Source organism: Sturnira hondurensis, unplaced genomic scaffold (assembly GCF_014824575.4).
Source record: "Sturnira hondurensis isolate 20B ecotype Veracruz unplaced genomic scaffold, ASM1482457v3 Scaffold0017254, whole genome shotgun sequence".
Taxonomy (NCBI): Eukaryota; Metazoa; Chordata; class Mammalia; order Chiroptera; family Phyllostomidae; genus Sturnira; species Sturnira hondurensis.
In genome coordinates, this window is record NW_028089885.1 from 578,724 (window position 1) to 603,236 (window position 24,513).

General features: G+C 50.3%; 2 protein-coding genes across 2 annotated transcripts in view; one reads left to right on the plus strand and one right to left on the minus strand.

The window, feature by feature from the left end:
• CDC45 (cell division cycle 45) overlaps positions 1-24,513 on the minus strand; it is a 31,462-nt gene that overhangs the window by 2,141 nt on the left and 4,808 nt on the right. The window contains exons 6-17 of the mRNA XM_037067342.1: positions 20,844-20,899; positions 19,512-19,560; positions 18,103-18,164; positions 16,578-16,628; positions 15,067-15,186; positions 13,305-13,436; positions 12,929-13,027; positions 12,162-12,323; positions 6,128-6,266; positions 5,963-6,046; positions 4,496-4,614; positions 2,671-2,747 (exon numbers count right to left, since the gene is read on the minus strand). Of these exons, the coding sequence (XP_036923237.1) occupies positions 2,671-2,747; positions 4,496-4,614; positions 5,963-6,046; positions 6,128-6,266; positions 12,162-12,323; positions 12,929-13,027; positions 13,305-13,436; positions 15,067-15,186; positions 16,578-16,628; positions 18,103-18,164; positions 19,512-19,560; positions 20,844-20,899 (1,150 nt within the window). The remainder of the gene's footprint in view (positions 1-2,670; positions 2,748-4,495; positions 4,615-5,962; positions 6,047-6,127; positions 6,267-12,161; positions 12,324-12,928; positions 13,028-13,304; positions 13,437-15,066; positions 15,187-16,577; positions 16,629-18,102; positions 18,165-19,511; positions 19,561-20,843; positions 20,900-24,513) is intronic.
• Positions 22,367-23,590, plus strand: LOC119001806 (prothymosin alpha-like). Its single transcript, XM_037067338.1, has 2 exons — positions 22,367-22,858; positions 23,510-23,590. The coding sequence occupies exons 1-2, from the start codon at positions 22,367-22,369 to the stop codon at positions 23,588-23,590; spliced, it is 573 nt and encodes a 190-aa protein (XP_036923233.1).

Here is a 24,513-nt window from a genome sequence, read left to right on the forward strand (position 1 = left end):
CCCTCAGCTTCAGCGTCCTCTTCTGTGGAAGGCAGACACGATGCAAACTGCCTCCATCTCTGGGGGACCACCAGGCTCAGACAAACCCATGCCCCCTGGGCCCCCACCCCAGATGGCTAAGCGGGCTGGCCTAGTCCTGAAAGCTGTCTGCGCCGTGGGTCACTGCTCTAGGAGGGCCAGGCCCCACTCACCCTGGCAGTACTAGCCGTGGCTCCCTCAGCCTCCCACCCACCTTCTCCACCCACAAGGGCAGCCAAGCAGCTCCTGCACACAGACCCCCCCCCCCCAAAGTGGGCCCAGGACATCCTGCAGGCCAGCTAGCACCACCCTCTCCCACCTCTTGGACACGAAAGTGAAAACAGCCAACACAGCCGCAGCCTGAGCGGGCCCAGTGTGCAGAAGCCGGCTCTCGACACTGAGGCAACCGGGACAAAGGCTGGGTCCTGACTGCAGCCACCGTCAGGTGAAGTCTTCAGTCCTCATTTCTTCCAAGAGGCTTTCAATCTCCCCTTCTCTCCTCTCCTGGCACACCAGTGTTGTGAGTGTTGGTACGCTTGATACTGTCCCAGAGGCCCCCCTAAACTACCATTTTTTTGGATTTTCTTCTTTTTGCTGTTCTGATTGGGTGTTTTCTGCTACCTCAGCTGCCAAATCAGCTTCATTTACTCTGCTGTTGACCCCTCCTAGTGTGTTCATTCCCGACTGGTCCTTTTTTTGTGTTCTATCTCCATTTTTATGTTTCCTCTTTGCTGACGTTCTCACTGAGATGTCTATTCTTTCCCTAAGTTCACTATGCACCCTTACTTATAACCAGCGTTTTGAACTCTGCATCTGGTGTACAGCTTGTATTCATTTTGTTTAATTCTTTTTTGGGGGGAGTTTTGTCCCGTTCCTTCCTTTGGAACATGTTTCTTTGTCTCCTCATCTTGGCTGCCTCCCTATTTGTTGCTGTGACCACAGTAGGCTGACCCCATGGGGCAGGACTCATTTCAGCAGAGCCCAGGTGCCTGCCAAATGGGCCACTTCAGTGTGCTGCTCGTGGAGGTGGTGGGGTGGTACTCTAGTGTATTGTAAATCTGTCTGCTGGGTGCACTGGCTCTGGGGCCTCCTGGGAGATGTAGGCCAAGGTCAGTCGCTGTCTGTGTCCTGCCTGAGGGCACCTGGCATGAGCTACAAAGTGATTTGCAGATGGTTGCCACATTTGCTGGGCTTAGAAGTACCCAGGAAAAGCCAAGCCACAAACCAAGGCTGGGTGCAGCTAGTGCTGATGTTTGGGCTAGAGGTAGCCCGAGGTACAGGGCATGCCAAGACCAGATGCTACTTGTTTGGGACTTGACCTTTGAGATTTTTAGGAAAGTCTGTAGCATGAGCCAAGACAGGCTGAGTCTTGACTGGTGCAGCTCAGTTGGTTGGGCACCATCTGGGAAAGTGAAAGGTGGCTGGTTCAAATCCCAGTTAGGGCACATGCCTGGACTGCAGGTTCAGTCTCCAGATGGAGCATGTACGAGAGGCAATCAATTGGTGTTTCTCTCTCAAATCAATGTTCTCTCTCCCTTCCCCTCTCTTTCTAGAAATAATATAAACAAAATCTAAAAAAATAAACCCCAGACAAACTCCACTGGAAGTGGCTTGGGTGGGCCTGCAAGTTGGGTGGGGCAGGGTCTCAGGGAGTCACCAGGGCAGAATGAAAGGTACTAGCCAGGTTGGCGCAGATTCGGATACGGTACCTGCCTGAGCCTGCAGGACCAGGGCACTGCAAAGGAACCATGGCTGTGACAGCATTTCTGGCTTTCACAGACAAGGCAGCCCACCAGCCCCTGCCCCAAAGCCAATTGAGTTCCTCCCCTTATGTCCCTGGTGCCTTTAGAGCTGCCGTCCCAGTGCTGGAGCTCAGGGCGGCTGAGTCCCAGTAAGCCCGCACCCAGCCCTCCCCTTCAGAAGGAACACCGGGGGCTCCAGAAGCCCTCCGCCTCACTCAGCCACAATCTGCTGGTTTTCACATCCAAAAGTAAAGAGGGCTTCTCTCTCCAGCACCAGAACCCTGGGCCGGGAAGTCCAGTGTGGCGCTAGGACTCCTCACTCCTCAGGGAACCTCCACAGCCAAGATGTTTCTCCTGAATTTTAACCACCATGGGTGGGTATGGAACCAACCCATTCCACGTCTCCACTCCTACCAGTCTCTGCATGGCTGCTCCTTTATGTCCTTAGTTGTAGGACATCTGTTCAGCTAGACCTCAGGCCGTTCTCAATGATGACTGGTCTGTAGTCTAGTTGTAATTCTGATGTGATCCCGGGAGGATGTGAATAATGCATTTACCTCTGTTGCCATCTCAATTGATAGCCCTTAGAGCTTAGGCCCTGTTGTTTCTATGACACGTAGAAGGGGCAGGTGACCCTGATGGGTTAGGTTGGGCCCTGGAGCTCTGGTGGCTAGGCCTCCAGGCTCGTTGGTGAACAGGTCTCAGTGGCCTAGATAAGCCCTAGGAAGTGTCTCCTGTGAGCCTGTCAGGGCCCAGACAGGAGGTGTAGGGCCCCAGGCATGCCAGAGCTCCCTGAGCTGCCTACCGAAGCCAGCACAGGCCTAGTTCCAACAGGCCGAGAGGCCAGCTCCCCTGGTTCCAAGGCCAGCCCTGACCTTCAGTGAGGGGCCCCCATTCATCAGATTCTTACCCGAGAAATCAAAGTAGTTGTGCAGTGTCCGAGAGTTGGTACCCTCTGCTGCCTTCTCAAAGGCCCGCCCAAAAAAGCTGCAGACACATAAGAGGCACATGAAGGGCCTGGCCACTGTGACAGACCTGTCCCACGCCCCTGGAACACACTGGAGTCGGCCCAGAACCACCCCCAGCTTCTGGTTCTGCCCATCAGCACTCACGCCCCTTCCTGGGCCACCGCCCTGAGGCCTCACCACCAGTCACTGGACTGTCACTGCCTCTCACTGCTGCTTCCCACCTATACCCAACTGAGTCCTTCTCGGTCCTCAAGGAGCGAATGGCTGTCTGTACCCCCAACACGTCATGCCCAGGGCTCTGGCTGCAGCCTCCCTCAGGCATGGCACTGTGCTGGCAGCTGGGGCAGGTGAGAGGCAGATGCTCAGTGGAAGCTGTGCTGGGATGGAGTGGGGGGTCTCAGACGAGACCAGGTCCCACACCGTAGACTAGGACAAGGAGGAGGCTGCAGGGCTGGGCTGAGCTGTGGCAAGCAACTGGGATTTGGCCCAGCAAGGGCAGGGAGCAGGAGGCAGGAGGCAGGAGTGCCCCATCCTGCTGAGAGCACAGGTAGCAGGGAGCCAGCCTAGAGCATGGGCCCACCTGCGGGGGGCTCAGGACCACGGCAGAAAATGGCTGACAGCAGAAGGAATGAGTTGTGGGTGAGGCTCTTGGGCCCACCATTGAGTACAGGCAAGAGGTGCGTGTGCTTCGAGCTTCCATGGCAACTCACAGGGACTGTGCAAATCAGTCAGAGCTAACACTAAGCCTGGTTACACATATGACATACAATGACAAAGTGACAGCTGGAGGAAGGATGCAGGTGGCTGTGATGACCCACAAGGGAAGTGCTTGCTAGCTACCTTGGGAATCCAGGCCAGGAGCACCTGGACAGCTATGAGCTGCGTGATCATGAACTAGAGACCCGTGAAATGGCTTTGAAGAGCAGCCTAGCCACAGAGAAGCACTTGCCTTTAAAAAGTCTATCATGTCTCTCAACTTCCTACTAAATGGTCTTTGCAGACACAGGTCAAAGCTCACAACAGTGGGGCTAGGACTGATCTGGATCAACAATCTGTGTCCTCCAATGGCCGAGGCCCCAGAGGGCTAGCTGGCAAAAATGAAGGACACAGGACACTCATCGATCCTCAGTGCCCCAAGCTGTCCCACCAGGAAGCTGGGTGGCATCTTCCCGATACCTGCTGTCACTCGGCATCTGTCCAGAGTGGCCTTATGGGACTTGCTGGGGAGCACTAGACCCTGGGCACTGACTGCACCTGGGAGGCAGAGACACCTAAGGACGGTGACAGGCAGTCCCTGGGATTAGCCACCAGCTTCTCCAGTTTGCGGAGAATGGAGGGATAGCAGGGAGTACCAGGAAGACCCTCGGCCCTGCCTGCTGGTCAACACCTGGTCTGGAAGGAGTGGGCAGGAGGAAACCCAACCTGATGCAAGAGGAGGGCAAGAACACAGTGCTGAAGATGCAGGGAAGGGCCAGAAAGGTAACGAGAAGATGTGGGAAAAGCTTCTTAGGCGTCCAAGAAGATGAGCCTGTGCATTCACACACCCACTGGTCAGTCATTAACAACAGAGGCAGGAACGGCAGGAATGTCCAACAGGAGCAGTAACCTGCTGCCCACTGACAGAAGCCTCACAGGCCTGCCACATGGAGGAAAGGGTCTCCTCAGTGTGGCACTGAGGGGAAACCTCCCCCAACTCCAAAAGGCCCATGAGCCAGTGACGCCCTTGAGCCCCCACTAAGCTCCCCGGACACATGGAACAAGGCTCACTTCTTTCTGTCTGAGCTGTCGGTCTCCGGAGGGATGCCCACCACCGTCACTGTGCCCTGCTCCACATTCAGTGGGGCAGCCATCACCAAGGGCAGCAGCTTGCAGCGCCGGTTCTTCGTCTGTGGAAGCAAAATACACGCTCATTCACGGCCCCACAGGGTGAGTACAGCACTCAGCACCCAGGACCTTGATGGAGCCAACTGCTCCCTCCCCAAAGGCCTCCAGGGGCCTCATATCACCAGAAGAGAGGCTCAAGCATGGGCTGCTCCATCCTCCTTTTGTGCTATCGGTTCCCTCCCTCACTTCCTTCGGGTCCTGACACAGTTATCACCTCCTCCAGGAGGTCCTCCCCAACCAGGCCCTTCTCCCTCATCCTGCCTTGCAGAGCAAAAGGTTCCCCATGGTGCCACCACCCGACACTGCACACACTCACTCATCAGTCCCTTCGCTGGCACATATGCTTCCTAGCAAGGAGACTCTTGTGTTTCCTTCACTGCTATGTCCATGATACCCGCACCCCACAACAAAGGTGACCGACTGTCCTGATCTGTCCGGGCCCGAGGGGCATTCTGGGACATTAACCTATACGGTTGGCTGGTCACCCTACAATGTCAGAGTCCAGACATTAATAAATGTCTGATACATGAATGGATCTGTGAAGTGGGTATTCACTCACCCATTCTACAAATGGGGAAACAGAGGGTCAGGTCAAATAACATGTCACGTCACACAATTGGTAAATGAAGAGGCTGAGATTCAAACAGCCTAGAGGACTTCAGAACTCGTGATTTGTCCCTAGTATACCTTTTGTCATGACTCGACTGTATTCAAGTACTTTTATTGGTCAGTTCAGTGGTGTGAGATAATCTCAGCCTTCTATCCAACATTGGTGTAAAGTAGCCCCCAGTGTGAGCCCTCATCCTGGAAGCAGACTGACTGAAACGAGATCCTGCTGAAACGAGCAGGATCATCTTTTCCTTGACCACACCTGGGAAGGAGCTCATGTTACTGGGGTAGGGTCCCTGCCCTAGTGACAGCTGGGTTGGGGGGGGGGTGTCCCAGACCAAGGCAAAGAAAGGGGTTAGGCCACAGGGAAGACAGAACCACACACAGAAAAGGGAAAGTCAGCCCAGAAAACAGACTTTTGCAGGGAAGCAAATCCGCTCCAACCAACCTCATCATCCCTTGACCTGCAACACTGGGCCACAAACCCTGCTCCTACATGCTCTCTGAGGCCCCTCCACACTCATCTGAGTGACCAGGATGGCCAATGACAAAGTCAGAGCTTGTAAGAACCAGGAGGTTCATAGGGGTCAGCTGAAGAAAACACAGCTCACAAAAACAGAGGGGGCTGCCCCGACCCTGCAGCAGGCAAACAGCTACTGGCACCCAAGATCTGCTTCTCTGGCTCCTCTTGAGCCCCGCTCAAGTGTCTGCCTCCTGGCATCCTCCCACCCAGCCCCTCACCGAATACACAAAGGACTTGAGCAGGTGTCTGCTGAGCAGACTCAGGGACGCTGGCTTGGAGAACAGTGCGACGTCTGGAGTGCCCTGCGGGGGGAAGACAGAGGGTCAGAGAGGGCCACCAGCAGATGTGGCCGGGTGTCCAGCCCGAGTCCTAGGAAGCCTGACCTCCATGAGGGAGCAGTAGAGGAAAGGGCCCTGGGAGATGACAAGGTTGGTGCAGAGGCAGCTGGCGATGGTCTGCTGTGTGGCCAGCAGCTGCTTCTTGGCAAGCTCCAGGCCGTGGTACAGCTTGTCCAGGTTACCCCTGTAACAAAGCAGACACACGACTTCGGCACAGAGTCAAACAGAACGCTCGGTTCCTGGGTCAGGAAGGGATGTGGGGATGACAGCTGATTTCTCACCCTCCTGAGTTCCCCTTCATGTGTAAGGAAGGAATGAACAATGTATAAACTCCTAGTGATGGACATGAGAGGTGGGAAGGGGTGTTGGCATCAGAAGACTAGAGACTAAAAGCCAAAAGCGGGAGGGAAAGACCCTGCCCAGGGGCCCTGCAAAGAGCCTGGAGGGCTCCTACAGGAACAGCATGGGCAAGGGTTAGGGGGAGAACACCCCTCCCTGCAGAAAGTAGGGTTCCCCTCCAAGTGCATTAAAATGAGCCCTCATGGAGAAGTGAGGTCTGCAAGCAAAGCCCCTGCCCCCGGAAGTTAAGTTTCCCCAAGTGTCACACTGACTCCCACCCATCGAGACGAAGCAGTGCCTCTGGCTGGTGGGCTGTGCCCAGAGACCCAGGGCGGCACACCCCGACATGACTGCGGAAACCACCAGGCATTTGAGAAACTCCTGGAGCCTGAACAAATGACCCCAGAGGACATCGAAGTAATGTGAAGAACAAAAGAAAACTGAAAGTGACCTCTAATATCTTCAGAGAGATTTGAGCAGCTAATAAGTTTATAAACCAAGAACTGGATGCTATGAAAAAGGAACCATCTGCAACTAGAAGGTCTTTGTGGAAAGTAAAATAATTGCAAAAACTAAAAAATTCTCTTTCGAAGGCAAGAGGAGAGAGTCAAGAAAAGCTTCCTTAACATCAATAACAAGACAAAACCATGGGAATACAAGACAAAAATAAGAAACAGAACTGTTCTAGGAAGTGTGGAAAGAAAATAAAAAACACTGATGTGTATAAGTATGTGTGTTGGGGGAGCAGTAAAGTAACACCCAACATACCATGAAATTCTAGAACAATGGGAATGAAAGAAAAGGTTCTGTAAGCTTCTGCACGAAGGATGAGGACAAATTTACACAAAAAAACAGAATTAAAATAGCTCAGACTTCCCATTAGCACCACTGGATGCTGGAAGGCAGGGGAACAACGGAATCCACGTCCAACAGCAAACTACCTTCCACCTCAAATTCTGGATGAGCTAAATCAACAATCAGATGAGGGCAGCACAGGTATCATTAGATCTGTGCGAGAATTCAGAACGTTTATACGTCACACACACTCTTTAAAAGTTGCACTAGAATTGTGCTCTAGCCAAAGAGGGAGTTAAAAAAAGAGAGAGACAAAAGATGAGGATCCCAAGAAATGCTGGCCCCAAACCAGGGCGCAGTCAAGGGCCATCCATGACAGCAGCAGGCATAGGGGCTGCAGGTCCAAGCTAGACTCAAAAGACAGCATCCCAGGCCCTCAGGGACAAAGGGGCTTAGGGAACACCTGCTGGAAGGAGAGCTGGGCACAAACTGGATACAGTAAAAGGCAATGAAGAACTCCAGGAAGAGCAAAAAGCTATGCCAGAAAATAAGGTAATCACTGGTCATTACTGACTCTGAAATTTTTAAAAAATAAATTTTACTTTTTAAAAAAAAAATTAAATTTATTTACCTTTAGAGGTAAATCAATTTAGAGGGGAAAGGAAGGAGAGAGGTAGAGAAAATATCAATGTACGGTTGCCTCTTGTGCGTCCCTTGCTGGGAACTGGCCTGCAACCCAGGCATGTGCCCTGACTGGGAATCGAACCGCAATCGTGTGGTTTGCAGGCCCACGCTCAATCCACTGAGCTACACCAGCCAGGGCAACTTTTTTTTTAATTTTTGATTTTAGAGAGAAGGAAAAGGAGAGAGAAGGAAAGGGAAAGAAAAATCAATGTGAGAGAGAAACATCAATCAGCTGCCTTCTGTACGTGCCCTGACTGGGGATTAAACTGGCAAGCATTCACTTTGTGGGACAAAGCTCAACCGAGCCCTATCGGCTAGGACGATTCTGAAACATTTTAATAGCACCATGAGTTAACATTATTTATTGCTTTCATCTTTTCAAATCAACCTTAGCCCAAAATGAGATGACTCACATTCTATTCTCTAACTCAAGACTAAGTGTTCTCAATATTTAAAATGCAAAAGCATAGATTCCAGGAACTGAGAGGTATGCAGAAGGGTAACAGTAGGGATGCTGACACCTTTTTTTTTACAGAGAAAGGAGACAAGAGACACTGGTGACAGAACAACATGAAGTATGTTGAAGTTACAATGGAACTAAAAATAGTGGCAGACTAGAACCACAGAAAGGGAAGGAGCACAAAGGTAGGAAAATGCTCTTTTGTCGTCGCAGAACATCAGCAGTGTCTGAAACTGACATCAATCTGGGATGAGGGTAGCAGTTGATAGTAGTAATTTTTGGATTTGCCCATATTTCCAAATAAAAATAGAGCAATTCAAAACCAAAAGCCCAGGACCCACATCTAAGATACAAACCCCCGAATATAAGCCAGTAGAACAGACCACCACCTGGCCACAAGACTGCCAGTGTCAGTGTGGGAGGGCACAGAGAGGCAACAAGACTTAAGAATGATGAAAACTACAGGCAGCTGGGGAACACCTAGAGGGGATCTGCACTATCCAAGCGGGAGAGTGGGAAGAGACTTGTTAAAGTACAAGGGGCTTGGTAAAGACTAGGGGCTGGAGCAGTCTAGCCCTGGGAGTCCCACCCGACAGGCAAGAGATCCCTTTCACACCGGCCCCTCACTAAGGAGAAACTACTGAGAATAGAATCAAAATTGAGCAAGACAGTGACAATACAAAGAAGGAAAGGGAAGGTACAGATGGAAACACATGGGGATTTAGTGAAGGCTCTAGCCAGCACAATCAGGCAGTAAAATGAAATAAAAGGCAGACTGGAAAGGAAGCAGTAAAACTACCTCTATTTGCAATGACATGATCTTGAACACAGAAAACCCCAAGAAACCCACTGAAAAATTGTTGGAACTAATAAACGAGTTAAGCAACACTGCAGGATACAAGATCAATTTGCAAAAATCAACTATTTCTATGCAAGCAGAAATGAGAACATGGAAAAAAGAAAACAAGTCCATTTACAATAGCGTCAGAAAAGAATAAACTATTTAGGAATAAATTTAAGAAAAGAGTAAAATTTATTCTCTAAAAACTATAAAACATTGATGAAAGAAATTAAAGAGGATCTAAATAACCGAAAAACAGTCCCATGTTCATAAGTTGAAGACTTAACATTGGTAAGATAGCAACACTCTTAGAATTGATCTGTAGGTTCAATGCAATCTGACTTCTTTGCAGAAATGACAAACTGACCCTAAGATTCTTGGAAATCCAAGGAACATAAAATAGCCAAAATTTGCTGCAAAGCTACAGTAATCAAAACAGTGTGGTACTGTGATAAGTATAGACATACCGATGGACTAGAATTGAGAACCTAGAAATAAATCTCCCCGTTTACAGTCAATCGATTTGCAACATGGCTGCCAAAATAATTCAATGGAGGAAGAAACCTTTTCAGCAAATGGCACTAGATCATTTGGATGTCCCATGCAAAAAAAAAAAGAATTGTTAGGCCCCTTCCTTACACCAGACACAAGAGTTAATCTCAAATAAGTCATACACTTAATATGAAGACCAAAACTATAAAACTCTTTTAAAAAGATTGCATTTATTTATTTTGAGAGAAAGGGGAAGGGAGGGAGAAAGTGACGGGGAGAGACATTAATGTGTGGTTGCCTGTCGCACGTCTCCAACCGGGGACCTGTCCTGTACCAACTGGGAATTGAACCAGCCACCTTTTGGTTCGCAGGCCAGTGCTCAATCCACTAAGCCACACCAGCCCTGGCCCAAAGCTATAAAACTCTTATAAAAAGCAAAACTGTAAATCTTCCTGACTTTGACTCAGGCAATGTTTTCTTCAATATGACACCAAAAGCACAAGAAACAAAAGAAAAAAACAGACAACTTAAACATCAAAATTAAAAACTTTTGTGTTTCAAAGAACATCAAGAAAATGAAAAGACAACCCATAGAATGAGAAAAAACATTTGCAAATCACGTATCTGATAATGGATGTGGTATGTAGAATATATAAAACAATCCTTACAACACAGTAACAAATAAAACCCAACTGAAAAATAAAGGACTTGAATAAACAGTTCTCCAAACAAGACATACAAATGGCCCATGAGCACATGAAAGGCTGTTTGACATCATTAGGAACTGCAGGAAATGCAGACCCAAACCTCGATGAGATGCCACTGCGCACCCACTAGCCGTTTGCTCAGAAAAGACAGACGGAAACAAACGCTGGCAAGGATGTGGGAAAATTCAAACTTTCATTCACTGCCAATAAGATAAAATGTTGTTTTGGGAAAAGTCTGGCAATTAGTTCCTCAAAAGGTTGGACACAGGGTTAGCATCTAACTCAGAAAGCCCATTGCTAGGCACATACCCAAGAGAAATGAAAACATATGTCCACACGATTTACATGTGCAGGTTTATTCATAATAGTTAAAAGGTAGAAATTACCCAAATGTCTACCAACTGATGGATGGATTAATAAAATGTGGTATATCCCTATGACAGAAGATTATTTGCCAAAAAAAAGGAAGAAAATCCCTACTGATGCTACAAAATGGATGAACCTCGAAAACATTCTAAGGGAAAGAAGCCACTCTGTAAAGGACCACACATGTCTGATCAAATGATATGAAGCCTCGCCCTGGCTGGTGTAGCTCAGTGGATTGAGCGCGGGCTGCGAACCACATGATCGCGGTTCGATTCCCAGTCAGGGCACATGCCTGGGTTGCAGGCCAGTTTCCGGCAGGGGACTCACGAGAGGCAACCATACATTGATATTTCTCTCCTTCTCTCCTTCTCTTCCTCTCTAAAAATAAATAAATAAAATATTTTTAAAAAATGATATGAAGCCTCCAGAATAGCAAGTCCACAGAGACAGAAAGTAGATTAGCGGTTGCCTAGGGCGGAGAGAGACAGAGGATTTGGAAAGTGATGGCTAAGGGAAGCAAGGTTTTTTGGGGGGAGGCAAAAAAAAGGCTCTCAAATTAGCCAGTGAGGATTGCACAGCCTTGTGAAGAGACTAAAAGCCATTGAATTGTATACTTACAATGGATGAAGTATCTGATGTGTGAATTATAGCTCAGTAAAGCTATTTTTAAAAAGTATGCCAGGGAACAGGACCAGGAAACCCCTGAAAGCAGACCGTTTTTAACACTGCACAAAAGCAACAACGTGGCAGCTCTCTGAAGTTAGAAAGCTCTGAATCATGCCTCCTCCTAAAAAGCCAGGGCAACTACATTCACAAAGAAAATGAGCAGCAGATGAGTGTCAAAGGCCAAATCCTCTCAAAGGAACTATTAGAAAAAAGGGACCAAGGAGAACAGCGTCCCTGTTGGCAGTGAGTGCATTATGAGACATGCCTTCAAATGATCAAAACTGTAATGTTACACCCTATTTTAAACCAAGCTAAAGGTATGAAAAATAATGTAAGACACCTCAGGAAGTAAGATAAGAAAAAAAAATAGAAATAAAAGATGAAGAATGAGAAATGAAGACTAAACTAGAAGAAACATAAGAATGAATAAACACCACAAATAATGCCTTAAGAGGCAAAGAAGAAAAAAATTTTAGAAAGCAAAAGAAAAAAAGACAAAAAATTTCAAGAGAAAGTGACAAATGGTGAAGATGGGCAGGAAACACATCATGTGTGCCCCTCCCACCTGCTCGCCTCCGGTGCACTGTGATTCCAATTTGCACTTGAACAGTTTCTGCAGGCCAGTCACCCCCACACCTCAAGGGTCCCTAACACCTGCCTCCCTGGGCAGTGTGAGGTTGAGAGCAGGAGGTGGCCCAGGGCACTGGAGGCCAAGGCCACATCCACTACCTGGAAAGACTGTCCAGAGCCTGGATGAAGTTATCTGTCCCTGAGCTGTCCTTCTCAGGTCTCTCCATCAGTGACATGGTAGCAAAGACCACATCACTGGCCAGGAACTTATGCTTGAAGCCAAAATGAATGCTGAAAGTCTGCACGCGCATGTCCTTCATCCTGCAACAGGAGGAAGCGATGTGGCTGTCACATGGGAGTGTCCTCACGCGTGGACGGGCTCTCACCACTAGGCCAGGACAGTGGAATGTGCTGTTGCACCCCCTCAACATGCAATGGCAGTACGGCATTTTGGTCTGAGAATGGAGGGGGTTAGAAGGCCTGACATAGAGCCCTGTGAACTAGCACACTGAGCGCCTTGTCCAAAGCTGCTCGGCTGGTTGGGGGCAGAACAATAACTAGCTGTGGGGCCAGGTTGTGTGTGGTCCTCTCCCATGCCCCAGGATGCCAGGATCAGCCAGGCACAGCTCCTCCAGCAGTGCTAGGGAACCTGGTTGGAAAGCACCGGCCTGAACCTGCCCCAGCGGGCCCTTCTGTGAGGGATACACTGGGTTGAACGCAAACATCCACACCTTTGCCCCGGGGTCTGAGGATTCTACATCTTCGGGGCACTTTACAAAGCCCTGTTTTTAACCCAAAGAGAACTCACAACTTCAGGAAAGACTCCACAGGTCATGCTCATTTGTGCATTCCTGGTTTTTGCACTATTTTAGGAATGTGGTTAAAGCTGAAGCCTTAAGGAAGCTTAATACAGAACATGAGTTTACCCAAATTTATTTGCAGATTCTTCAATCATCTCCCGCAGATTCTCCTTCAAGGAGCTATCCATAGACTGAAACTTCTGCTTCACCTGTTTCAGGGGGAGACTGGAAAGATGGTAAGCATTAGGCACACGAGCAACCTGGCTTCAAATAGAGAATGCTGAAACGCCAAAGGGACGGAGAGAACCCCGCAAGGGGTCCCAGTGTTTGTAAACAAGGGACATCCCCTTTGGGCCTTCAGATGACATTACGGTCAATTCAGAGAGGAATTTACAGCAGAAACAGGCAGCAGCTAAATATTACCACATCAGTGACAATGAAGGGGAGGGGCCTTCCTTTGGGGGCTGCAGGTGGGGGACTCCAGGCCAAGGCAGTCACTTACCCCATGTCTGCGAGGAACTCCTGGAGCCGCTTCTGCCCGTGCACAGACCAGAGCTTGAACCTGGCTGCAGTGTAGCACGTGTTGCACAGGCTGTCGTGGAGGGACCAGTGCTGGTAGAGCACCAGGCGGAGGCTGGGCCCGCAGTCAAGGAGGCTGCAGTGACCTGGGGTTGCACCCACCTGTGACGGCCCACTTTTAATGCTCCAGGAGATGGCCTGCTCCACTCACAGGGCACCACCAGTTACCACCTGGGTGAACTGGAGCTCTTTGGCCTTCGTAGCTAACTCTGACCCACACGGAAAGTTTGTGAGCTGGTGGGTGTACAACCATCATCTATGTGACAGATGGGGAAACTGAGGTAAAGGGGTTCTGAGAGTCTGTATACTGTGGTCAGAGAGCCCCTGTGGCTCCCTCTGTCCTCTACCTGACCCTGCCTTCTGTCCCACCCTACCCCTGCTGGGACCCCCTCAGCAAACTCCCACCCTCACTGCTCATGGAGTCAATAATGAGGCTGTGTAGGAGGATGGGCCCTTCTCCCAAGGCCTCTGCTCTCACACTGGAGGGTCTCTGGGCAGGATGGCGGCTGGCCCTGCCTGCACCCGAGTGCCACCGTTCCTGCCAACACACCTGCCCTGACCAGCCTCTATGTCTTCGTCACTGTCCCTCCAGAGGACTCAGCTTCATGACCATTCTCTCTGCCCACACCCCAGACAAGCCCTGGTCACTGATGTCACATCTGGACCCAGTTCCTGGTAGGCTCCTGCACAGTGTGGCCCCTCTTCCAGGAACTCAGTTGCCCCACACCCAGCACCTCTTCCTACACTCCCATATGACCTGTCCAAACCCTTGTTTGCTCACCCCCAGCCAACCCAGCACAAGGGAGGCAGTCTTTGCCCTCACTCTGTCCACTGCCGAAGCAGCAACCCCAGCAGGCCTCACGCTCACCACTGAGGTCTCACCCAAGCCACCATCCAGTCTCCTTTCCTCACATCGGCAGTCCAGGGACCTTTTAAATACCAAGAACCGAACTCGGGCACTGCTGGGCTCACAGCGCCACCTGCTCTGGCCTCTCTAACTCCTGAACTCTGCCTATCTCTCTAGCCCCTTCCTTGAGTTCACCTGAGGGCCGTTGCATGGCCAACAACCTCTGCCCAGACCGCTCTCCCTCCCACGGAGCACAGCTGAATCTCAGCCTGGACAGTGGCCTCTCCAAGGACTTTCCTGAGCAACATGGTCCCATTGCTCTTTGGTTACTCCATCAAACCCCACATGATCTCACGAGATGCCACACTCTGCAATCACATGCTGGCTGATTTTCCTGACTTGACAGGAATCTGCAAATGTCCCTGAACTGCCTACACCACACAGGCAGCCCCATGTGCCCTCACTCACGTATGTCTAGCACCGGGCCTAGAATGAGCTCTAAAAAGATACACGAGGTTTCTAAAAAGAGCTGCAGTGTCTAGGAGCCAAGCCACACAGAAAAGGTGAGGCAGAACCTGTCCCCCGGTACCTAGTGCTCTGCCCAGCCCAGGGACACACGGAGCACCTCTCCTTGAAGCCTCTTACCCTGTCTGCCGCCCACCCTGGGGACATGGCAGCCACAGCCGCACAACCTGCAGCTCTGCGGCTCACAAGCACGACGCACACAGGGTGCGTGAGCTGGAGTGTGCAGAGGTGACAAACGAATAGCACACACAGAGCAAAGTGTCTGAGGGCAGGGGTGCTGTCTGCACCCTGAAGGCATGAGCCACAAGGATACTCATACTCGAAGGAGATGCGCATGCAGTCCACGGAGAGGGCATTCTCCTCGTCCTCGTTCCGGTGGTTGTGCCGGGACACGTGGCGCTGCAGGATGCCAACGTCCGTCACGTACTTCATCCTGGGGAGGAAGCACCGCTGGCTTAGGTGGGCTCCCTCCTCTCCTCACAGGCAGCCTGCCACAGCTTGCCCTCCCAGGCTCAGGGGCCAGCCCACCATTCAAGTTGTTCCTCACCACCTCTGCGTAGAAACCATCATGGCAAAAGGGGTAGCAGGGACAGGCGGCAGGGGGAGCTGAGCTGACAGAACTGGAAGAGGTGAGCTCTGGTCTCCCCACCCCCACCCCCCACTCCTCTGGGCATCAACTGCACTGCCGTTACTTATGTGAGGCCTCCGGAGAGTGGGCACTGCAGAAGGCCACAGCCCTGCCCACTAGTTACAGTCAAGTGGACACATCCCCGTGAGTGAGAGTGATCCACAGCAAAGGGTGTGGACCAGGCACAGGAAATGCTTATGAGCACAAATACCCCAGTCCAGGTGGCCACTGAGCAACAGCATGGCCTGTCCAGAGGGGAGGTCACAGGCCAGGGACGGTACCTGGTGCTGCACACACCCCATGCTAGCCTTGGCAGGGGAGGAAGGAGGCCCATTGGGGCAGCAGGCTGGGCCAAAAAGACAAATCCAGGAAGGGCCCCAGGCCTGTGAAATCAGGACCCTCCCACTCCCTGGGCCATACCACAGGACCTGGACAGGTGAAGGAGGCAAAAAATAGGGAGCATGGGGACTTCTGCAAACTACAAGGAGGCTGTGCCAGGGGCGATGCCACGTGACAGACTCGGGTTCCCCAGGAAAGAGTTAGCGTCTTGGGGCTGAGGTCTCGAATTCCCTTGGAGTCCCCATATGACAGCCACCAGAGGAGTGGGAATGAGGCAGGGCTCTGGCAGCCTACCCCTCCCTGGCACCTGCATTTTGGGGTGGCCTTTCAGCTTATCCATCCGACTCCAATGGCAAGCACCAAAGTCTGCCCACCAAGGGGCAAAAGGCTTCATTCTATGGCAGCCATCCCTGCAACCCTCTTGAGCCTTCCCTTTGCCTTTTGAGATCACACCCACCTTCCCTGGCAGGACCCCTGGGGCCCACACCTCCTCCTGCCCCCTGTCTGTTGCACATGGGCCACGCCTCTACATTAGACCACGCCCACAGCACAGGGCATAAACAGCACTCAGAGGTGGGACTCTGGGCTCCCTCCTCTCACCTCTGGCTCCACCTGCTGGGCTCCCCAAGAGTGGACAACACGTCCACAATAAGGCTACATGCTATTCTGACAGAGTTCCCGGCACTAAGCCCTTCCTTGGTGACAAGGACGCAGGCCCAAGGCCAGCCCATCCTCAGTGGGGCTCCACAGTGGTGCTGCCACCCATCTCCCCAGGGCAAACTCAGAGGCTGAGGCCAGGCCAGGTACATCGTCAAGGCACAGGCCCACGTGACCAGCCTGAGGGAGTACGTCCTTACTGGGTGATCTTGTCCTGTACCCACTGGTCCGTTAGTCCAACGATGGCCCACCTGAAAGGGGAGGACAACAAAGCAGTGAACAGAGAGGGGCAGGCAGGAGCGTCCTGCCATTGTGACCAGACCCAGGCCCACCCTCAGATGGGCATTCACCCTCTTCAGGATGGACAGATGACGGGGGAGACTGAGGGCTCCTGGTTCAGTGTCTTCACTGCAGGAACTCTTGGTGCACAAGGAGATCAAGGACAAGGACACAGGGAGCTGCTCTCTGTATCCTGGCTGGCCCTCCACTCTCACCCTGGCCCTGCCAGTGCAGGACGGCGGCAGACACTGGTGCTCAGGCCTCTGGTGCCTCACTCTGCTTCTCTGAGCCGCTCAGGTCCCCCTCTCTGTGATATGCCCACAGATAAGCATACCCTGGTCACATCCACAGTTCCCTGTCCTTCCAGAGTAAAATGGTGGGACGTAGAGTGACAGCATTTAGGCCCCTTAATAACCTTCCACGTTTCCTTCTCCAAGTTTATCTTTTGTGGATAACGGAGATCTAGGCTCCCTGGGGTCANGCCTCTGGTGCCTCTCTGAGCCGCTCAGGTCCCCCTCTCTGTGATATGCCCACAGATAAGCATACCCTGGTCACATCCACAGTTCCCTGTCCTTCCAGAGTAAAATGGTGGGACGTAGAGTGACAGCATTTAGGCCCCTTAATAACCTTCCACGTTTCCTTCTCCAAGTTTATCTTTTGTGGATAATGGAGATCTAGGCTCCCTGGGGTCACAGACAGCTCACAGCAGCAGAGACCAGGACCCCAGGAATGTGCCATCTGCTGGTCCCACACAGTGGCCTTCAAGACGCCCCTCCTGTTATGCCCACAGCTGAACAGCTAAGGACACGGGCACAGAGTGAGGCAGGAGAGGCCCTGGGGGTGGGAAGCTGGTCACTTGAGCACCCACCCCACCTCTTAGTGAAGCACGCCCCCACCTCACAGGGACCTCTTCAGAAAATGCCACCTGGGTCATCCTGGAGACCAGCCCCACCTCCTGATATTTCCACTCCAGTGTGCCAAGAGTTCCTGCTTGAAGCAAACTCAGAGGTGGCAGGTCAATTTTTCCTGACAATCTGATTTTCAAAATCAGATTTCACCATACGCCAGGGTTGCAAGGATGCCAAGCGTGGGCTGCTGAGCATGGGCTGCCTCGTGCAAATCTCACAGTCCTTCTGTACCTTGAATTTCCTGGGCAGCAAGGCTCAGTGGTAGGGTGGGAAGGGAAGAACTGTACACAGGCCCCACTGTCCGACCCTCTGCACCAGCCTTACTTCCTCCACGTCTGACCTGAGAGCCTCACAGTTAGAAAGAAAACCAGGGCCACACGCACTCCCAGAAAGGGAGCTACATTTGATGTTCCCAGCAGGGACAAGGGGAGTGCACATGGTGACGTCCTCCTCCAGACCCTGCCCTCACCGTGGGAGGACAGAGCTGCTAAGAGAAGAAAGTCACATGTGGCACTGACCCTGACTAAAGGCTACATACCACAGCATGTCATTCAGATCCTTGGACATCATCCATGCCAGGTCGAACATCACCATGGCTGACTGCAAGAAAAAGAGAGCCTGAGTCCAGAGGTAGCCACACCTACAGAAGGGGCGTCCACTGGGGCCAGGCCAGATCTGAGCTGCCCAGGGCCCTGCCAAACCCCTCTAGATCAAGGGTCTGCCCGACTACATGTGTGGATTCTAGGCTAAACTGAGGAAGACAGAGTCACTAGAGTGACCTGACCTGTCTCCTCTGCTAACTGAAGTCATTACTATGCACACACTTCATCCAGCTAGGGAGGGCAGCCAGGTGCAGCATGTGCTAGGGCCCCTACCCATTTCCTTGGGTCCCTTGGTGTTACCCAAGGGAGGCACTGAATTCGGGAGGTCAGGGACCATATCATCCTCACAACCTTTTGTCCACAGGCTCTTCCTGGCTGGATGGCAGCCTCTAACACATCTCAGGGAAGACCAGGTGAGGCAGGGCCTCAGTTCCTGTTACCCGGATGTTAAAGAGGGAGGGGGCCTTAGGACCCCTTGTGAGGCAGGTCTTCCTAACATGACTGTCCATGGATGGAAGCACACAGCTCCCTGGGAGCAAAGGGTCCATGTTTTGGTAGAAGGCAATGAAAGCAGCTCAGTGTCCGACTAGAAGACACTAAAGTCTCCTAAGCTGTAAGAGACTGGGCCTCCTCCTAGGGAGAGGATTTCCAAGGGAGCACCCACATATCTGGAAGGACCTGGGTACCCGCTGCCCCGTCTGCACCTTCTCAGAGTGAGTATCACCCATCTACCCACTGGTTAGACTTTTCCACTGGCCAGGGCAAAGCAGAGGAGGCAAAAGGATGATCCTTCAAAGGACAATGGGACCTCAACATAAAAAGGACATTGGAGAGATGCTGTTCAGAGTTCAAAGCCCCAAGGCCAAATGTAAAGACCAAATATGGCATGTTCTACTGGGAACTTATTCTCTAGGCCTCCCAAAGGCCCTGAGCTCTGCTCAGCACTCCTGGACCAACAGAGCAGCTTCTCCATATGAAATTCTGTTCCATAATGCACACAGAGGAGCCTTTATAAGTCTGCAGTTTTATCTTCTTGCACAGAGGCTAATACAGACTAGTTAATAAAAATAATCACTGATGTTCTTTGGGCACATACTGGGTGCGAGGAGTCATCCTAACAACTGTCTCTGAAATGAAGATTGTTCTCCTTCTTTAATGGAGGTAGAGGAATTTAAGGCTCAGAGAGTCTACACCACCTCCCCAAGGTCACACAGCAGGAAACTGTAGGGCTCAGATTCAAACGAGCCTTTTGTAGCTCTAAAACTCACACTCATTCCTCATGTTTCAGGACCCTGATCTTGCCCCAGTCGGAACTCTGTAGTGAATTCTACCTATCCATACTCACTGATGTCCCGTGATATTCATACTGCTCATAGTCAAAGAGGATGTCTCTTCTGCAACAAAATAAAGTGCGACATAAAACGCGGATCTTCACCAGAAAGCTCAGGAAACCAAAGATGTGGAAAAAATGATAAAATCTGATGGCGCTCAAAGAAATGCAACTAAAGTCACGGTGCCTTTGTTTTCCCTCATGGACTCTTCCTTGGAGTGTACGGGCACAAGGCTAGGAAGCGAGCGGTATAAACACAAACCGCTTGTGGCGATGGAAGACGTACAACAGCACAGTCCCAGAGCCCCACGCAGTGGCCTTTAAGACGCCCCTCCTGTTATGCCCACAGCTGAAAACAGTTAAGGACAGAGTGAGGCAGGAGACAGCACAGTCCCAGAGCCCCACTGCCGAGGAATTATCCCAGAAAACCATTCCAAGGAACAAGCAAGACCGAACTTGCTGTGTGCACAAAATTGTTCACTGTGGCCTCCCTGGTCGTGGCAGAATACTGAAGTAGCACACAGTTGAGAAATGAGGAGAACAGCCAGTTAAGTACTACATGCTTATGAAAGGCTATTTGGAACTATCTAGAAGGGTATGTTAGGTGGGGAAAAAGCAAAATTAGGCGCCTATTATGATTATGTGAAATATGTGCAAGTATAAATAACCCAGGAAGAGCAATCCAAAGCCAGAATCTCTTCCCTTCTGTGAAAATAGATTATATTCACTTTTCTTACACTTCCCGAAATAGTTTTACATTGTCCTTCTGCAAGGAACAGCAGGGCACAGCAGCCTGACCTTGAACAACTGGATCCAGGAAGGAATTCCCAGCCAGGGGCATTGCTGCATGTTCACTTCGAGCTATAGAATAACCTATCCAGTATTTTTATTTTAGAGCACTTCAGTTTTTAAATTTGCAATGTGGAAAGGAATTATTGGAATGTGGAAAGTAGAACTTCGTTTTCTTTTCATATTTTTGTTCCTATGAAAAGTTTTACACAATTGGCATCTAACTCATTTGTAAAAATTTGTAAATAAAAGGATATCTACATCTAGAAAATAATAAAGATAAAAGAACCAGGGCCGTCACCCTTAACAGATGGCATGTATTTGGGAGACCTTTGGGCCTGGTCCTGTCACTCATGGGACCAGGACCACTACAAAAAGGACCCAGAGCTCTCCAACCAGGGATCACATGCTCACTGAAGGCACCACTGGCCCAGTGGTCTACACTAAACAAATCATCCTCAAATGAAAGAAATGCATGCAGCTTCCATGAAAAAACAGGTGTCAGTGACGCCATAGACCCTCAGGGACAGCGGGGTCCTGCTTGAAATGCACACTCACCTCCGGGCTTCCCACTCTCTTCGCTCCCTCCTTTTCATGGTTTGTGCTACTATCTCCTGATACAGGAACAAAGAAAAGGGTAAGCAAATGAGCCAGGACTTCATCACCACAGCCTGAGACGGTTCTGATTGGACAGAAACCATTGGGCCCGGATCCAAAACATAGGTCGTTCCCAGCCCCGAGCACGGCCTGCTCCTGCAGAAGGGAGACACCACGGGGATGGCTGGGACCCCTCTGGCCCACCAGCACTGAAGACGCCGACAGGAGTGGATGCTTCCACAGTGTCTGCTCAGGCCACACTCTGTCTGCCTCGGCTTTCTATCGCCGCCACCCCCCCTCCCAAGCCCACCACATGATCTGGGATAAGTACACAGCCACCTCACACTGGCTTCCCCACCAAGTTACTAAGAGCTAATGTTTCTTACATCCCACCACGTGTCAGTGACTATTATAATTTTACAAGCACAATCTCATTTAGTTCTCACAGCCAAGGCATGAGGTAGTGTGGCAGTTTTAAACATCACAGTCCTGAGACTTCTGCTTCTAGGAAGATGTGATAAACATATTTTTCCCAGTACGTCCACTAACTATACCTAAAAACCCTGATGTTATATATAATACAAAATAAGGTTCTGAAAGGTGGAGAGAAGAAAGGCTCACCAGCTAGGGACCCCAGGGCCCCAGGACCTAAGGAAGTGACACAATGATAAATTCCCTGGGTTTATTTTTGGCTCATATATCCCAAACTTGGAGCTGAAGAAGCTAGTAACCTAATAACACCAAGTACAGGCAAAACAAAACAAAATAGAACCCCAACAAAAGCCCAAGTATCAGGAAGAAACAGCCTTAAAATGCAAAATACTTTTAGACAATAACTGCTCTATGCCAGCCAACACCACCAAAAACACTGTGGCCTCACCCCCATCCACCCCAGTAAACGTCGGACACCCCCCTCCCACCTGTACCGCCTCCACTGTTCTACCTGTAACGTTTCCCAACACCCCACAGAGGTGGCAGCCGAGACGGCCAAGTAGGGAGACTAGACTGTCCTCGCTCAGTGGTAACGTGGGGCCACTCCCCCCAGTCATTAATGGAGGTCGGGTGGGGAACCTAACTTCCACTTCTGCCTGGCTGTGAAGAGTCCCACCGCCTCCTTTGCCAGAGTGGTGTCGGAGGGAGTAGGTAAAACAAAACAGCCATATAAGACCGAGTCTCATAACATAATACAAAAATGTCCAAGCTTCACCAAAAAATCACTCATCGTGTGAAGAACAGAAAAACAAACTGAATACAAAAAAGGAAATCCGCAGATGCCAACAGCAAAATGACAGCGACGGTAGACTTACCTGACAAAGATTTTAAAGCAGCCATCATATCAATGCTTCAACAAGCAACTACAACTATACTTGCAACAACAGCCACCTCTGCCACTGCCGCTGACTCCTGCAGCCTCTTCACCAGAGTCCTTGAGCTCTCTGGCTTTCTTTTTAATCTGCTGCATCGAATCACTGGTGTGCCCCACCATGTCAGATGCGGCCATGGACGTCAGCTCTGAGATCACCACCAAAGACTTAAAGGAGAAGGATGGTTTGGAGGAAGCAGAGAATGGAAGAGATGCACTTGCTAACAGGAATGCCGGTGAGGAAAATGGGGAGCAAAAGGCCAACAATATGGTAGATGGAGAAGAGAAAGGAGGAGGGGAGGAAGAAGAGGGAGAGGAGGAAGAAGGCGTTGGTGAGGAAGAGGATGAAGATGAGGTGGCTAAGGCAGCTAAAGGCAAAAGAGCAGCTAAAGACGATGAGAACGACGACGCTGACACCAAGAAGCAGAAGACTGATAAGGATGAATGCACAGCGAAAAATGAAAAGTTAAACTTAAAAAAAAAAAAAGACTGCCATGACCCATGCACCCTCTGCTTCTCCTCCCAGAATCCCTGGAGCAGAGTCCCATCTGCCCTTGCCGCTGGCAGCACAGGCTCTCCAGCGCCCAACCCAACCACAGCGCGGATCTGCAATGCAGGAGGGGAAAAAAACAACTTCCAGGTTCCGGCTTTTTTTTCTTAAAATTACTTTTTAAAAATTTTGGATTTTTAATTTACATTTTATTTTTTCATGCATATGTATTGTTAGGGGTCAGCCACTTTTAATAAATTCGGGATGACCAAACCAGCCTTTGGAGTGTTTTCTGTCTTACTTCTGACTTTACCTGTGGTGGCGAGCAAATTCATTACAATCTCAGAGGGATCAAAAACCTTGTAAAAAAATCTTATTCTGAGCATTCCAGTAAGTTTTTTTTAATTTTACTTAGCTGTACTATATAAGTAGTCGGTTTGTACAATATGGTTAAAAAGGCCAAAAATAAAAGGTTTCTTTCTTCCTTTTTTTGCCTATGAAGTTGCTATTTATTTATTTTTGGCCAACAGACGAAAGCTGTACCACACTCTGCATCTCATCAAGACCACTGACTTTCCCCTAGGTGCTACACCAGCTACTCAGTTCTCACCTGCCCACTTCCCGCATCAAGTGTCCACGGCCACGTTCACACACCACCAAGCCACTCCCTGTCCAACCCCTTACCTGGCTGTATTTTTCCTCATAATATCTCACCCTGAAAACATGCTCTGCTTACACTCATTGACACGTTTCTTATCTGTCCCCACCCACTAGAAAGGAAGTTTCATGAACACAGAACTTTGTTTGCCCCTTGGTATCCCAGAGCCTGGCCAGTACGGGGCAAAGGGCAAGTGAGAATGATACTTGGGACCCAAGAAAAAGCAGCTCATCAACAATTAAAAGAACACTATAAAAAAAAAGCATTCAGAGAACAAATAAGGGCTCACGGAAATCAAAGATTCAAAGATAAAAACCAAAGGTCCATCAGAAAGTAGAATAGATAAAAGGCCGGGAAAGAGGAAGAAAAATCTCAAAATACGTCTGACGGTCCCCACCAGATCACTCAAAACTCGAGAGAAAGGAGCGGGCAAAGGGAAGGAAAGCAAGGAGAGACATTCCTAGCTTTGCAGGACACGCCCGCCCCAGATGCACAGTGTCCCAAACATGGCTCATAAGGGCTCTGCTAAAGCATGGTATTTAGAGATGCCAGGCCCAGGATGAAGGGCATACCCAAGAATATTCCAGAGGCAATTTCAGCCTGCACACCAAGGATCAGGAGCAATAGAGAGCATCAGCTTGTCAATACTAAGTGCTAGAATAAAGCATGGCCTCTGTGTTAGAGGAACAACTGCCTCCCACCTGGAATTCTACATCTCCAGAAGCCACTAGCACTGGCCAGGCCCCAGATCTAGTCTAGTAAGTGGCTCAGATCCAAGGTTCACGAGGTACAAGCCACTCGTGTCTTTGCACACAGGTGCTTCCCCTGCAGAGACCATCTGGGACCAAGCCTGGCCGAGGGCCACAGACCCATGCTGCTACTCCATGGTGACCGCACAGGAAGCACTTCTGGAAGGAGGTGGGAAAGGGAGGTCACCCTTAGGCAATTTATTGTTTCTCTATATCACTTTTTAGCAATGTTTGCTGTCCACGTGTACAGCTGAGCTCTTCTGGGTTTCATTTCATCTGGGGTTCTACTGTACAGATAAGAACACTATGCCTCAGAGAAGTCCAGTAATCAGCCACGCAACCAGAACACAGCACACACACCTGCTGCCTCC